Raw genomic sequence first — 16,126 nt, 5'->3', positions numbered from 1 at the left:
ACCATAACTCTTATAGACCAAAAGGAAAAAGACAAACAATGTATTTATAAGGGAGTGAAACAGAGATGCATTTCCTATTGATTCCTATTTCCTGTTCCTGCCCAAAACACTACCACACATCATCATTTCTGAAAACAGTGATTTCCAACCTGCATACACTCAGTAATAGGAAAAAGTGATCTTTTTGTTGGGAGAATGTAAAGCAATTTGTATATTTGTACATTCATTTCAGTACATAAACAACAAATTCACTTTTTGTCCTATTGTAACACAGTGTACTTTAGTATTAATAGTGTATGGTACTTTCACTGTGAAAAAGGCATCTCTTTATCTTGAACTAGAGAGAGACAGAGAGAGGGAGAGAGGGATAGAAGGAGTGAGAGAGAGGGACAGAGAGAGATTTTGAATTGTAGATTTAGGTTTGCGGTGCTGAGATGAGTGCGAGTGTGTGCTGGTGGACCTGCTCCCAATAAAATGATGACTCAAGAGGTGACCAAAAGCTAAGCATCATGGGAAACATATTGTAAGAACAAAAAAGCTCCCAAAACAGTTGTTTAATAAAGGATGAGTGTGGAAGTGCAGCCTCATGAAGAGCATTAGGACGCAGGGGACAGCAGAGTGGTGTGTCATCACCGCCATTTTACGCAATAAAAACGGCAATTCCTGGGGTATTTTCAGCCCCTATTATGGAAGCCATTGTACTTGAAATCTCAACTGTAAATTGGGACTTCTTATAGTTTACTATCAAATACCCACAACACACTGCAAACTGTAGAGTACGGACAAGGCTACATTATCTGGTCTATGCCACAATGCAATGTGAAGGTCTGTTCAGCTCTCATGGAATGAAAAGAATTGCACAAACACACACACACACACACACACAAACATCAGAAAGTGTATACAAACGTCAATGTTTTTCTCATGTTGCAACACCTTCCCCTCTCCGGCAGAGGGCAGCAGCACTTCAGCACTCTTACCAGCGTGGAGACTGCAGAAGTATACAGAGGCGTATGGCCCGCCGACAGCAACACTGGCTGCAAAAACAAGAGAAGAGGGAGGGTGACTCAACAGCGGGAAGAGCCGGGTCATATTTCAAGCGTACACTCGGGGTGCAGAGCAGCAGGGAGACAAGCACCTACTGCAGGGTGAGATATTGAACATGGACAAACGCCACAAACCTTAACGCCTTTAGCCTTTAGCTCAGAGGAAATGTGCTGGGTTACAGATTCGAGGGGGAGACTGAGCTAGTTAACGGTGGGTCATGACGGTTGAGGTCGAGGTAGATATGGTTTAGCTTATATCTAAGGTAAGTTGGTTAGGCTTAGGGTACAGGGGCTCATTAGATGTAGGACATGTTGTTTGAGGTTAGGGTAGTGTAGGAGTAGGTTACATGAAGATTATCCTGGCCCAGTGCTTCTTAAACCCAGTCGAGCAGGTTTACGTGACTACTCTAACACAGCCATCTCCACGTGTGAGCTTATTACCCCCAGGCAGGTGGTTCACAGCAGAGCGGACTGCATAGAGGTGGAGGGTGGGGTCAGCGCGTAACGCCCCGAAGAGCGCTGGGGCGCTGAACCACTGAACCAGACTCAACAATTAAACGCGCCTTCAGCAGGAAGAGAGCTGGTGACAAACCTGTCTGCTGGTCAGAGACCAGCCGAGCTTAAAACCAGTCAGCTGTTAAGGGAACTCCAGAGAAGAGAGAAAGTAGAGAGAAAGCAGGTCCAAAAAATGTCCAAAAGCCAGCAGTTACTCTGAAGAACACAAGGAGCTACTTATGAGGCAGAAAGAGAGAGAGAGACAAACAGACAGAGGCCACAGAAGATCCTGTGCGCTGTTCCAAACAGTAGCTGTCCATGGTCCTGAACTGCTAAACCGCACTCCTTCCAACCAGCAGATGGCATTCTCCCCATCCAGTCCAAGCAGCCAAGGTTACGGTCGCTGCCATATCAAATCCTTTCAGAAGGTGAGTCCAGGAAGTAGGGCAGAGTTCCAAAAATAAAGGTAAATTCGGATAAGATCTGTCACTGCTCAGGTGGAAAGTTCCAGCAGAGCACTCAACAGCTCCACACATGGAAATTGGTAGACTGCCTTCAATTTCACAGCTATAAGTCGTTAGATCCTGCAGGATCGCGGTCCGGGGTCAGCGGTTGCTGATTCCCCTTGTAGTTATTCATAAGTTCAATTGAACATTCAACTCAATATCCCTTTGCATACAGTAAACATGCTCTTACGTTATGATGGTGCATCTTGTAACAGGAAGCATGGTGTTCCTTTCTTGTTGTATCATAAAACAATGCCCATGGACCAGGAGAGGGAGAACTGCTGACTTATGGGAAGGAATATCTGAACAGAAGTTGAGCAAACACCCTTCTGGTGTAGAAGACACAGCACGGTTAAAGAGCTGCAGCTACACGGTTCGGCGGGGAGCCTCAAAGCTCTTTGGATTCAGTGACACTTGTGAAAACAGCTGGGAAAAAAAGAAAAAAATGAATTGAAAGTATGGTGCAGATATGTGGTGGTGGGGAAAATACAGGCGAGGCGAGAGTATGAGCAGACCAAAGCTCTATAGGAGGAACTGTGTGTGTGTGTGTGCGTGCGTCATGTATGTAAATTTAGCTTAAATGGGCCTGATTCAGAGGTGTCATACGGCTCATGTCACGTGACCAGCCAGATCCATAGACATACACAGGGATGCACCAAACTGGGAAGCAATCTTTCTATAAAATTCATTATGGAAATGTAAAAATAAAAACACACCTAAACAAGCATGTAATAAAAGACCAAGACACACATTCACAGAGCACGGTTAGTGGCTGATAGACACACAACCCCACAGTGCTCTGGTGTGTAAGTTAGAGAGGTGTGTGTGGTGTGGTGTTAGTATGTGTTTTTCATGAAGACAGATGGTACCACAGAGACGGGGGGGGGGGGGGGGGGGTTAGAGACAGAGCGGTATGAAGAGAGCGAGACTGAGTGAGAGAGAGAGAGAGAGAGAGAGAGAGAGAGAGAGAGAGAGAGAGAGAGAGAGAGAGAGAGAGAGAGAGAGAGAGAAGGGGACAGTATCAGGAAGAATCATTTAGCTGTTGACCTTGAAATCCAAGCAAAAGCCCTTGTCTCACAAAACAGGTTAACACTCTTACTACAGCATGAAATAACTCCTGTACAGCTGTGCTGTCATTTACCCATCATCTTCATAACATTGCTTAACTGGAGTACTACCGACTATATATTATTTGGATGGCAGCCATTGGCATAGTTCACACTGAAGATGCTGGGGGCGTTGGGAACGTTGGGGACATATCCCTGACACTTTCTGAAATGGCGGATTTTGTCCCCACCACTTTTTTAAAAGTGCACTCTGAACATATTCCTGTTGGCTCTACAGGCGGGGAAAGGACATGTATTTCGTTCCCAATGACAAGATCAGACAACTTCACACTTCTGTCACACGATGCTGAGACAATGAACTGACAACTTGAAACGAAACATTTTTAATCACAATAAACAGAAAACAATTGTACTACAACTATATTTTAAACAACTGTACCGTAAACCAGAGTGCTGATACTTCCTGTACTGGTCAGTGCTGACATGCCATTGTGTGAAACCTCTTCCTCTCAGTCCCCGCACTGATTTCAAGGACTTGATTTCTTCGATGACACAGACTGGTGGGGCAGTTGAATTTAGTGCCACACTGGGTCCACATTCTTGTCCCTAGCACTTTTCACAGCAGAGTCACACCCGTGGTGGCAGTGTGTTCTCCAGCCAGCGCTGATGCTGTTACGGTGGCGGCATGGAAGCGTGTGTGTTGAGCTGGTGTGTGTGTTTCAGGCTCCGCACTGGGCAGAGCCAGTGGAACGAGAATGGTCCGCCACCCAGGAATGTCCAGCCAACAGCGATCCTGTGATCACAAACTGCCCACGTATGAAGTGCTGGATGAGCTTGGACACAAATTTAACGTCTTATATAACGGTGTGGTGTGTCTGCGTGTGCGCCTGTGCGTGCGCGCGTGTGTGCACAGGTGCTAAGTCTTACATTTGCATTGTAACACGTATTATGAACATCCTACCCAGCTGAGCCCAACAGAAGGGAGTTTGGCATTTTCCAAATGGACACCCGCACTGTACTTTCAGCAGGGTAATGTAACAGAGTGCTGAACGCTTGCAGGATTGAACAGACTTAAAACCCAACCAGGACTTGTGTGTGTGACATTCGCCAAATGCAGCAGTTCTCCTGCCTGCTCCTTGGACTGAAGACATTGCCGGTAAAACGTGCGCTGAGTTCGATATTCTACATGATGCAATGGCGCTTCGTGTGTTTCAACCGTTCGGGCCGTTTCTGCTGGCTTGCAACTGGTCATGTGACTGATCACATGAACAGAAATAAGGAAAAAAGAGGAATCATCTCCAAGACTTACAGCAGGAAAGAAAAATACTTTTCTAGGTTTCTGTGATCCTTCAATTTTGTTAGATTCTATCATGTCGGTGTATAAGCTAGGTTTTTAACAATGGTTCATCTGGGCTTCACACAGCATGGTTCGATGAGATGTAGAAAACTGCTAAAGGACACACACACACACACACACACAAGCACACACACACAGCGTGACTCACAAACATCTAACGGCACTGCTGGTAGAATAGATGGGCAAGGAGAGACAGAAAAAAAGAGAGACATGGAGCGTCCAAAAAATAAAAAAGGTGAGAGACGAAAAGACGAGGAATCCCGGGAAGAGAGAGGCAGGAGACACGGAGACAGAGGGGGAGAGGAGAAGAGCGAGATGGACAGAGAAGAGAAGTGCAGGGGGCGGAGACGAGGGGGAAAACCAAGGCTGGAGAACAGGAGCAAGGCACTGAGAGAGAAATATAGGGCAGTAGATCAGAAGCCCATATGCTGAGCTCCAGGATAAAAGTGCTTCTGAAGACTCAGTCAGAACCTTGGCCATTGTAACCTCCCAGTATGTGCGCACACACACACGGTAAAGTAAAACTAAAATCACTGCCACTGGAACATACTTTGAAGAGCTCCTTGGATCGTTGATTTAAAGCCTTATGGAAACTAAACCCACTAATTAGGTACATGTTGTGGGCACACAATATACATGTACATATATACAAGTTGGAGGATCTGGTGACTTGCCAGTGTTTACATGTACTTTGCCAAAATTTCTCACATTTTGATGTAAATTGGGAAGTCCTAGTCACGAGTAAAGATTGCGCAAGCCTTTCCCCCACTAATCACGAGGCTGATCTCATGCCCTTTATCAAATCTTCATTTCCCCACTTGAACGGTCGCTCTGACAAACACACTAGCGAATGCCAACCTAGCAAGCATAGCTACTGTGGTGTTTCTGTGGCCCTGTTCTCAAACCCAGCACCAGTAGGTTCATACATGAGAATTCCAGCTCTCTCCTCCCACACTGCTGTTTGTAGGTCTGCCTGAGGGCTGTGTTGAGCTGGGAGTTTCAGGCTGAAGGCTGCTTCTCAGTCATGCTCATTAGAATATTATAGCCCAAATCATTCTCATTTTGGTCTGGTAAGGGGTCTCGGCTGTCTTTTGTGCAGTGTTTCAGAATATTTTTATCTTGCTTTTTTCATTCGCATTTTGGAGGATGTGTAACGTAAATCAAGCTTGGTATCAAACATCTTAAATACTTTGCGCTGCGATCGTGGGGTTTGAAAATACCTGCGACGGACACGGCTAGTGAAATGGTTAAGTTGTTGTAAGCTAGCTGATCAAAGCGGTAAAATGAAGGCAAATATTACACAGGAGACACATCAATATTCATACATTTTCCCAAATAACTACATAATGCAACTCAACACTGTTAAAACTACAGAACCAGCTATGCCTACGGTCGGATCAAAGCCCCGATGCGCTGGCATGAGGGAACACAGCAGAGACAGAAGACAAGTGAGACAGCTGAGTGTCCTGCTTGGACCTCAAGTACACATTCTGGACAGCTGCTACTTTGATTATGAAAAGTACAAACTGATTCTGGATCCAGACTCAGGGACTGTTGGCTGAATGTTATGAGGCCCCGGTCTCTGGGCTCTCCTTGCCTCTCTGGTGAGGAAGACTACAAGGCAGACGCAGGCCCGGAGCTGAGGACATGCTAGAGGATGTGCGACGAAGGAGAGAACCGTGATAAAGGATGGTGGAGAGGGTGCCGTTACTTCTAGACTGGGCGGGCGGGAGAGGACAGGACGTGACAGGAAATGGGTGCGATACCAATGCGCAGCGTTCCGGACAGTGTGGAGGTGAAGATGGCAGGGACAGGCCTGATCCGCTACGGATCAGCATGGCATGGAAGGGGAATGCTGGACTGCTGGACTGCTGGACTGGTGCGGTAGCTATATCATCCAGTTCTGGATAAAAGGCATTTCAAAAGCTCCTTGGGGTTCTCGCTGTGCTAAAAAGGAAAAATCCTGTGTATTTCTATTTTAAACAGTATATGAAAATCATGTGCTTACAATAGGCATAATTTTATTAAAAAGACCTTATAAAATTAGCACTCATGTTTCTGTGTGTGTGTGTGTGTGTGTGTGTGTGTGTGTATTTCCTTACCTTTACAGGAGAGATGTGTGTGTGAGAAGCATAGCCGTGCATGGTATCCATGGCAGCCAAGTTTTTATCACTCATGTGAAGCATCTCGGCGCTCTTACTGTGGGCCAGGTGGGCAGGGCTATGCTCCAGGGGAGGAGTCTCCTCATCCTGATACCTGTATTTCTAGAGAGAGAGAGAGAGAGGGAGGGAGAGAGAGAGAGAGAGAGAGAGAGAGAGGGAGAAAATGATCAGCTACTTAAGCACGTTTCACAAACACATCATTTTGTTTTAAACTAACAATACAATAGAACAAAGAAGCCTCATCAATAAGAATTGATTAATTATTTTTACAGGATGAACAGGATCTTTTCCGTAATCCAGAGCCTTTATTTATTGATCTCACACGTCTCTCCCCCACATACCAGACATGAGCTCATAAACGTTTTCTGAGTCTCCTGTGTGCCCCTATGATATTCGCTGATGTATCGAATGTGTTCACAAAGAGGCAGTAACATTGTTAAGCAGATCACCAAACATTCACGTAAGACAAGCCAAGAGGGAGTTCACTCAGAGTTTCTCTAGAGAGCAAGGACAGGTCTCAGCACTCATGACAAATGAGCTGCACCTCAGACCAGTTCAGAGCATCTCAGACCAGTTTAGAGCATCTCAGACCAGTTCAGAACATCTCAGACAAGTTCAGAGCATCTCAGACCAGTTCAGAGCATCTCAGACCAGTTTAGAGTATCTCAGACAAGTTCAGAACATCTCAGACAAGTTCAGAACATCTCAGACAGGTTCAGAGCATCTCAAACCAGTTCAGACCATCTCAGACAAGTTCAGAACACCTCACACAGGTTCAGAGCATCTCAGACCAATTCAGAGCATCTCAGACAAGTTCAGAGCATCTCAGACAGGTTCAGAGTGCTCGGGTCACACCTCCACTTTGGTATAGTGTGGAACTGATCAGGAAGTAACTGAAGTGTATGAAGTCCTGGGTCCATAATGAATGTAGATTGCAGAATAACACCTGCTTAGAGGAGCAGTACGCACTGGTAACAGTACAGAGGGGTGAGGGGAGACAGGTACAGAGGAGTGAGGGGAGACAGGTACAGAGGAGTGAGGGGAGACAGGTACAGAGGGGTGAGGGGAGACAGGTACAGAGGAGTGAGGGGAGACAGGTACAGAGGAGTGAGGGGAGACAGGTACAGAGGGGTGAGGGGAGACAGGTACAGAAGTGTAAGGGGAGACAGGTACAGAGGGGTGAGGGGAGACAGGTACAGAGGGGTGAGGGGAGACAGGTACAGAGGGGGGAGGGGAGACAGGTACAGAGGGGGGAGGGGAGACAGGTAGTTGCATTCCCAGTCTCTGGGGGCGTAATGTGTTTTTCGAAGCTTGCAGGGTGTCAGGAAAGACTAGACAGGAAGAGTCTGGTGGGAATAATCCTACAGGTTTGCAGAGCCCTCACCCACACCAAGCAACTCTGTCGTGATACGGGTTCGTGTGTTCGAAGTTTATACGAGGACGTCCCTCTTTGACTGATGATTCTTGTTTGGGTTAAGCCTGGACTGCTGTGGTACACTAACCATGGACTACACCCAGGGATGGAGGGCGGAGCAGAGAGAGACTGAAGGTGGAGGGTGGAGACAGAGACGTAGGGGAGGGAGAAGAGGAGGAAGAGGAGGAGGAGGAGGAAGAGGAGGAAGACTGGAGAGAGCCCGGCCTGCAGTATTCCACCAGATCACATTACACCGCAGTACACGCGGCCTGCAAGACCACGGGACAGAGGGATGGAGAGAGGGAGGGAGAGGGAGAAAAAGAAATAAACGAGGGATGAGTGAGGAACGCATAATGGCCACAAGAAAGAGTCACAGCAGTGGAGAATAGAGGTTGTAAGAGAAAGATATCGGACAGGCTGTTCAAGTCCAGCCTTACCCATTCAAGTGAATCACTCCATGCATATGGAACGGGAATGTGGAGGACGAGATGCCATCTTATTTAAACCTTTCAGGAGGTGTTTGGAGCCGTGGTGAAACAGACACTGTGTAGCCAACTGGACCTGGATATAGTTGTGTGCTAGTGTGTGTGTGTGTGTGTGTGTGTCTGGTGTGTGTATGCGCTGGTGGTTCAGTTACAACATGCACTGCGCCACAGTCCAGGAGTGTTAACCTGGAGAGGTGAAATATAACACAACACGAAAACAGCACAACATTCCAGTCAAACTCAACACTATGCCGAGCTCAACACCACACACGACCTCTCGTGATCATTCATGGACGTTTAAGGAAATGAAGGGTTCTGAATTAAATCCGACATGAACTACTCACATGCGCTGAGGTAGTGAAATGCTGTAATTGCTGCATCTTTCCTGATGTCCTTTTAACAAGACATGGACACAAACACCAGTAAACACGCCAAACGCACGCGCGTGAACACGCCAGGACTGCAGCTGTATCGCGTTCAGTTTTTGTCACTTCGGATTCTTTTCTTTCTACTCTTTCTCTTTGGCGTTTCAAAATGGCAGCCCCTGCTCCTTGCTGCTTAGCTCATCGCATGATCCCACACTTGACCAATCAGCAGCAGTCACTACTGTAAGCCCCACCCCAAAAGTTCCAATCCAAGCCCACTGCAGTAGCTCCTTGACTTCCCAAAAGCCCCTACCCTGGAATACAGATAAACGTCTGGTTGGGAACTACCTTTAAGGGACTCACGCAATGAGTGTGAGGTCAAGAGTTCAACATGACATCTGTCTGAGCCAGTGGGAACTAAACCCCAGTGTTAGCACCACTCCAAACTTCAGAACCAGGACTGAGCCCTACACACACACACACGTAATCCTAACACCTAACACAGTTTTAATTTCAAGTGTGTGTACGTTTGTATGGCAGAGAGACAGAGAGAGCTGTTACAGATGTAAGGTGGGTGATATCCTATTGTTATTTCATGAGGTGGCCTTCCCTGTGTGTGTGTGTGTATGTGTGTGTGTGCGCGTGTTTTGAAGGTTACCCGCCCACTAACTTGTCTAACTGTCTGAGAACATTTTTGAAGTCTCATGTGTAGAGAGAGAGACACACACACACACACACACACACAAGCAGATCCTGAGTAGTGGCTGGTTACTGATTGGTCGGTTGTGCTGAGTGACAGCTAGCCTGTGGCTGTGGTATGGCCTTGGGCTAACAGCTCTTCCTGTAAGGAGCAGTGGGAAGGTTCCTGCAGAAGCTGATCCACAACCCTGCAGTCTCTAATAATGACTTATGCTAAAGAAGTAGTCACACTTACTTTAACATAGTGGACAAAGTGGAAGACTCTCTCTCTCTCTCTCTCACACACACACACACACACACACACACACACACACAAAATGACTCTTTCTCCCTTAATTTCACATACTTACACTCATTCTTACTGTTTTTCCTTACAGACATACACACTCACCCTCTCAAACACACTCATTCTCTCACATACACACTCATGCTCTCACACACTCATTCTCTCACATACTCACTCACGCTCTCACACACTCATTCTCTCACATACACACTCACACTCTCACATACACACTCACACTCTCACACACTCATTCTCTCACATACACACTCACACTCTCACATACACACTCACGCTCTCACACACTCATTCTCTCACATACACACTCACTCTCACATACACACTCACGCTCTCAAACACACTCATTCTCTCACACACTCACGCTCTCAAACACACTCATTCTCTCACATACACACTCACGCTCTCAAACACACTCATTCTCTCACATACACACTCACCCTCTCAAACACACTCATTCTCTCACATACACACTCACGCTCTCAAACACACTCATTCTCTCACATACACACTCACGCTCACACACTCATTCTCTCACATACACACTCACTCTCACACACTCATTCTCTCACATACACACTCACGCTCTCACACACTCATTCTCTCACATACACACTCACGCTCTCACACACTCATTCTCTCACATACACACTCACTCTCACACACTCATTCTCTCACATACACACTCACGCTCTCACACACTCATTCTCTCACATACACACTCACGCTCTCACACACTCATTCTCTCACATACACACTAACGCTCTCACACACTCATTCTCTCACATACACACTCACGCTCTCATTTCTTTTCTCTTTTTTAGTGCACAGGTGAGTAGAACACACTGTGTTCCTCGTCTATTTTAGCTCTGTTTGACTTTACTGTACAAAATGGAAAAGATCATTTTAATGACAACGAATGTTTTAAGGTTATAACTGCCTGTGCGCACACACACACACACACACACACACACACCTACACACGCACACACACACACACGCACGCACACATATGTACACACACACACATGTACACACACATGTACACACACACCCACATGATCATGGCAACTCCTCACGGATGGGTTTCCATGACATGTTGTCATTTCCTTTCTACTGCTAAAAAATGAGAGAACAAAATTGGCAACACCCAAAGCAGAACCCCCCCTCCACCTCCACTCTCTCCCTCCACCTACATCCTCTCTCCCTCCACCTCCACCCTCTGACTCCACCTCCATCCTCTCCCTCCACCTCCATCCTCTCCCTCCACCTCCATCCTCTCCCTCCACCTACATCCTCTCACTCCACCTACATCCTGCCCTCCACCTCCATCCTCTCCCTCCACCTACATCCCCCCCTGCACCTTCACCCTCTCCCTCCACCTTCATCCTCTCACTCCACCTCCACCCTCTCACTCCACCTAAATCCTCCCCCTCCCCCTCCACCCTCTGACTCCACCTCCATCCTCTCCCTCCACCTCCATCCTCTCCCTCCACCTCCACCCTCTCCCTCCACCTACATCCTCTCATTCCACCTACATCCTGCCCTCCACCTCCATCCTCTCCCTCCACCTACATCCCCCCCTGCACCTTCACCCTCTCCCTCCACCTTCATCCTCTCACTCCACCTTCACCCTCTCCCTCCACCTTCATCCTCTCACTCCACCTCCACCCTCTCCCTCCACCTCCACCCTCTCCCTCCACCTACATCTTCTCCCTCCACCTCCATCCTCTCCCTCCACCTCCACCCTCTCCCTCCACCTCCACCCTCTCCCTCCACCTACATCTTCTCCCTCCACCTCCATCCTCTCCCTCCACCTCCTCCCTCTCCCTCCACCTACATCTTCTCCCTCCACCTCCATCCTCTCACTCCACCTCCATCCTCTCACTCCACCCACATCCCATCCACACCCACTCATTCCTCTCACTGTTTTCCATTATCAGCTGTCACATGCACAGACCTACATGTCTCTCTGTCTCTCTCTTACACACACACACACACACACACACATGCACACACACACACACACAAATACACACACACACACACACACGCACACACACTTGCACAGCACCGGCAGAACAAATACACACCATTGTTCTACAAACAAGATATACATTGCAGAATGTGAACACAAGCAAACAGTTTCAACCAATCAGATATAAATAGTGCATGTACAGACAAATTACCCACAAATCAATATAAATTGTAATATGCACGCCCACACACACACACACACACACACACAGTTACAGATCAGATACAAGACAGATGCTATTTTGAACTGTCTTTGACAGTATACACGTACTGTACACAAAGACTGAATGTCTCTCAGTTTTGGACAGTGTCGAGCTGTCTCTGTGCCCTGATCTGCCTTTCCCTCACCCCATTCTGATGAGACAGATTGTGTGTGTTTCCATGTACTGCGTATGCACTATAAACACAATGTCTAGTTATATAGCACACACTTCTCTGTCTAAAGCCAGTGCACGGGCACTGTGGCATCTTGTGTTGGGCTCTCTGCAGAATCACACAGTAACGATGACATTAAGATGATGGGCTTGGACAAAAAAAGGCTTTCACTCGTAGACGCAACTGCATGATTTCGAAGGAAAATACTGCTAGTGCGACAATGCAGCTATACAGAGATCGCAGATTGCGATACATTGAGAACACTTTGGTAATCCCACTTTGTGACATGCTTCAAGACTATTCATGGACAAATTGAGTTATGTTTATCAAGTGTATGAATCATCAAAACTCCTACAAAACACTTGCCCGGAGCGTCTCAGATTAGACGTGCTGTTTGCAGCACACAATACCAAACTTTGTTGGTACTGTGGCTCTGTTAGGAGAGGCTGCCTGCCTGCTGCGCTATTCGTAGCACAAAGGCCAGTATCGCGATTGTGGGAGACGATATATCACGCCGCCCTTTACGGGAGCGGCAGAACCCAGAGGCCAGAACAGCAGATATAAGGCACCTGCCAGCCGGGCTCAGAGCCGGAAGATGGGAGTCCTAGCCAAACCCAAGGTCCCCTGAGCTTCCTCCTGGAGGAAAGGATGTGCACCATTGCTGGAGGGTCACTCCCCGCACCATGGTACGGGTGATACACAGCACCCCCCAGTCTGGAGGGGCCTGTTGATCTTTCAGCTGATATCTCTCAGCTGATACCACTAATAACACAGAGAAAGCCAGCTAATATGGAGTTCACAAACGAGCTGAAGAATATCAGCAACACACACGTGCCATGAAGAATATAAGCAAGGAGTAAAACACACACACTCACACACAGCTGCCATGAAGATTAGCCATTATTAATACACACACACACGAACACACACACCTGCCATGAAGAATATTAACCATTAGTAACACATACACACACACACACACACACACACACACCTGCCATGAAGGCAAATAAAGGCAAACTTGATTTGTATAGCACATTGAACACAACCATGGTTGACCAAAGTGCTGTATGAGTTTGAAGAGTATTAGCCACCAGTAACACACACCAGCACACCTACCATGAAGACTATTAGCCATCACTAACACGCGCACTCTCTCTCTCTCTCTCTCTCTCTCTCTCTCTCTCTTTCTCTCTCTCTCACACACACACACACAGAAGCCTTTCCCCATCCAGTCTGAGTTCTTCTCAGGGTCTCTCCCTCGCAATGTCTCAGGGAGTTCTTTCCTGTCTCCTTCACCCTCAGCCTGCTACGGGTCTGGACACAGGGCTCTGTAAAGTAGCTGTGTGACAACATCTGCATGACAAAAAAAAGAAGCTGTTCAAACAATGTAACAGAATCGTACTGCGCTGAGTTGAATGGCCTTAGCCACCTTTATTGTGGGCCTGAGCTCCCAGAATGTTTATACACACCAGCAGTGCTCTCAAAAGGCTCAGTATCGTGATGTATGGGAGAGTGCAGGAGAGGGTATAGTGCACAGCAGTCAGACTGGGTCATATGGAAAGATAAACATAGAATGCACAGGGCGTAATAGGATGCTTAAAGCTAAGAGGTGTGTGTGTGTGTGCGTGTGTGTGTGTGTGTGCATGCATGCGTGTGTGTGTGTGTGTGTGTGTGGGTGTGTGTGTGTGTGTGTGTGGATGGGTGTTGATAAGGTTGAGTGCACATTGTACAAACATGCAACATAAAACCAGTGAAATAGAGTGATACCAGTAACTGATGAACATCATTAAATTAACAATATAGCACTATACACATGATTGTGTGTGTGTGTGTGTGTGTGTGTGTGTGTGTGTGTGTGTGTGTGTGTGTGTGTGTGAGAGTGATCTGTTTCTCTCCCAAGGTCATCATCTCATTACTTTGTTTATGGCACAGTATCTGTACAATAGCTCCTTTGTTCAGTAAACAAATCATGAAGAAAGATTAAACAAGTTCTAATTTTTTTAAAATCACAAGATAACATTCCCTCATAATAACACCCGGTGCTAATGAGCCTGCACAACCCAACTGTGTCTTAAAAGACTTCTGCGTTAGTTATTATCTAAAACGCACAAATACAAACGTCTCCTTCGTCTTTATCCGTCTCTCTCCTCAGCCATACACGAGGTTGTCTGTCCAGGACGGAGCTGCCCGCACCTGGCAGGAGCGCAACCGGTACACTGCTGGACCATAGCCGGAGCCTGCAGGGGGCGAGGCAGAGACCCTCCCCAGCAACAGCCCCGTGATGCGCGCATGTAGACAGCAAACCTGTCGACGGATCTGACGGAGTCTGTCGTGTCTTATCCCCCCCCCCCCCCCCCCACACACACCGGCTGAGCTGTGCATAGGTTATGCCGTTAGATACGCGCGCGTTTAAACCGGTCACACGCCCTCCCACGCCCTCGCGCGCCGGCTTACCTTGCAGCCGAACATGAGCGAGAGAGTCCGGTTGCTGCACACGAGTTTACACTGGCACATCACCGGAGAAAAACACTTCAGATTCCTCAGAGGCGTCAAATTCTTCATCACATCCATGCCCATACAGCCGGAGTCCCTGTTCACTGGCGGGAGTCCCGCGGCAGGAGACACGGAGCAGCGCGTGAAAGAATGAAAGAGGGGGGAAAAGAGAGAGACCGCTATAAACTGCCGCGAGCGCCGTGGGATGAATAGGCTGTGCAGAGAGCGAGCGTACACTACAAGGTTACACATGTAAATTCCTACTGGCCTTACACAACCGCTGGGACCGTAGCAGTTTGGTCTCGAGAACACCGACTGATTCAGAATGAGTTTCCCTCCACTAAAGTATTGGGTGCGGAGATATACAATCTCTCTCTCTCTCTCTCTCTCTCTCTCTCTCTCTCTCTCTCTCTCTCTCTCTCTCTCTCTCTCTCTCTCTTCTCTGTTACTCACCCCCCCGCCCCGCAAAAAAACCAAAAACAAAACAAAAACACTCAACATAAAAGTAGATTAAAACAGAAAACACGCGGTTTAAAATGACTGAATTACGAACTTAACTACTGTTTCCTGTTAACGCATGCATGTAAGTCCACATCCAAACAGTTTAACAGGGAGATCACCGGTGCCTGCAAACTCCGGGACGGACCGGGCGTAGACTTGGCCCGTGGCGACCTCTGGTGGTGCATTTGGCAGAGCAACCCTCAGTCATTTTAAATGGCAGTCTGCGCGCCTCAATAAGGCCTTAAGTTGCACACGCCTGTGCAGGTCCAACTTAAGGCCTGTTCAATCGAACGCCTAAAATCCGTAGAAATTATACATCATTATATTAAAATAATAAAACGAAGTAACGAACCTAAAGTCATACGCGATTCTTTAGCATAAACCACCGATACTGACTACATCAATTTGTGCTTATCATATACTAAATAAACAGATATGATTTATAATTGAACGACATGTTTGAAGGCGGTGTTTAGTGAGTCGGTTGCTCGTTGTAGAACACGAGCTGTGCGTGGGAGGCGGGGGGCGCTTGATGCGCAAGCTCAGGTTGATGGGGGGGGGGGGCTAGGGTGGTCTACCGCGGTTACAAATACCGACCGTGAGGAGGCGCGAGAGAGACAGGTGAACGCGCTATTGTGCATTCATCTCAGGACCGACTGCAGCGCCACGATTCCCGAAGTCTCCGGTGACGTCGGTGTCCGAAAGAACACACGCGACCCGCATGAAAGGAACCCAACCGTGGCGCGTGGGGGACAGGTGCGCCCTTTCCGCCGGTGCCGCCTCCGCCTCTCATGCGCGAGGGGAAGCGCGCAGCGACGGC

At 47.7% G+C, this 16,126-nt stretch overlaps 1 protein-coding gene across 1 annotated transcript in view; it reads right to left on the bottom strand.

The window, feature by feature from the left end:
- dlg4a (discs, large homolog 4a (Drosophila)) overlaps positions 1–15,085 on the bottom strand; it is a 57,412-nt gene extending 42,327 nt beyond the window's left edge. Inside the window, exons 1-3 of the mRNA XM_081718609.1 lie at positions 14,767–15,085; positions 6,574–6,735; positions 981–1,037 (exon numbers count right to left, since the gene is read on the bottom strand). Coding sequence (XP_081574735.1) covers positions 981–1,037; positions 6,574–6,735; positions 14,767–15,057 — 510 coding nt within the window. The 5' untranslated portion in view covers positions 15,058–15,085. The remainder of the gene's footprint in view (positions 1–980; positions 1,038–6,573; positions 6,736–14,766) is intronic.
- Positions 15,086–16,126: the final 1,041 nt, after the last annotated feature.

This window comes from Electrophorus electricus, chromosome 8, assembly GCF_041902795.1.
Source record: "Electrophorus electricus isolate QZ-2024a chromosome 8, ASM4190279v1, whole genome shotgun sequence".
In the NCBI taxonomy this organism is placed as follows: Eukaryota; Metazoa; Chordata; class Actinopteri; order Gymnotiformes; family Gymnotidae; genus Electrophorus; species Electrophorus electricus.
The sequence above is the reverse complement of the archived record's forward strand: the minus strand, read 5'-3'. Positions and strand labels throughout refer to the sequence as shown.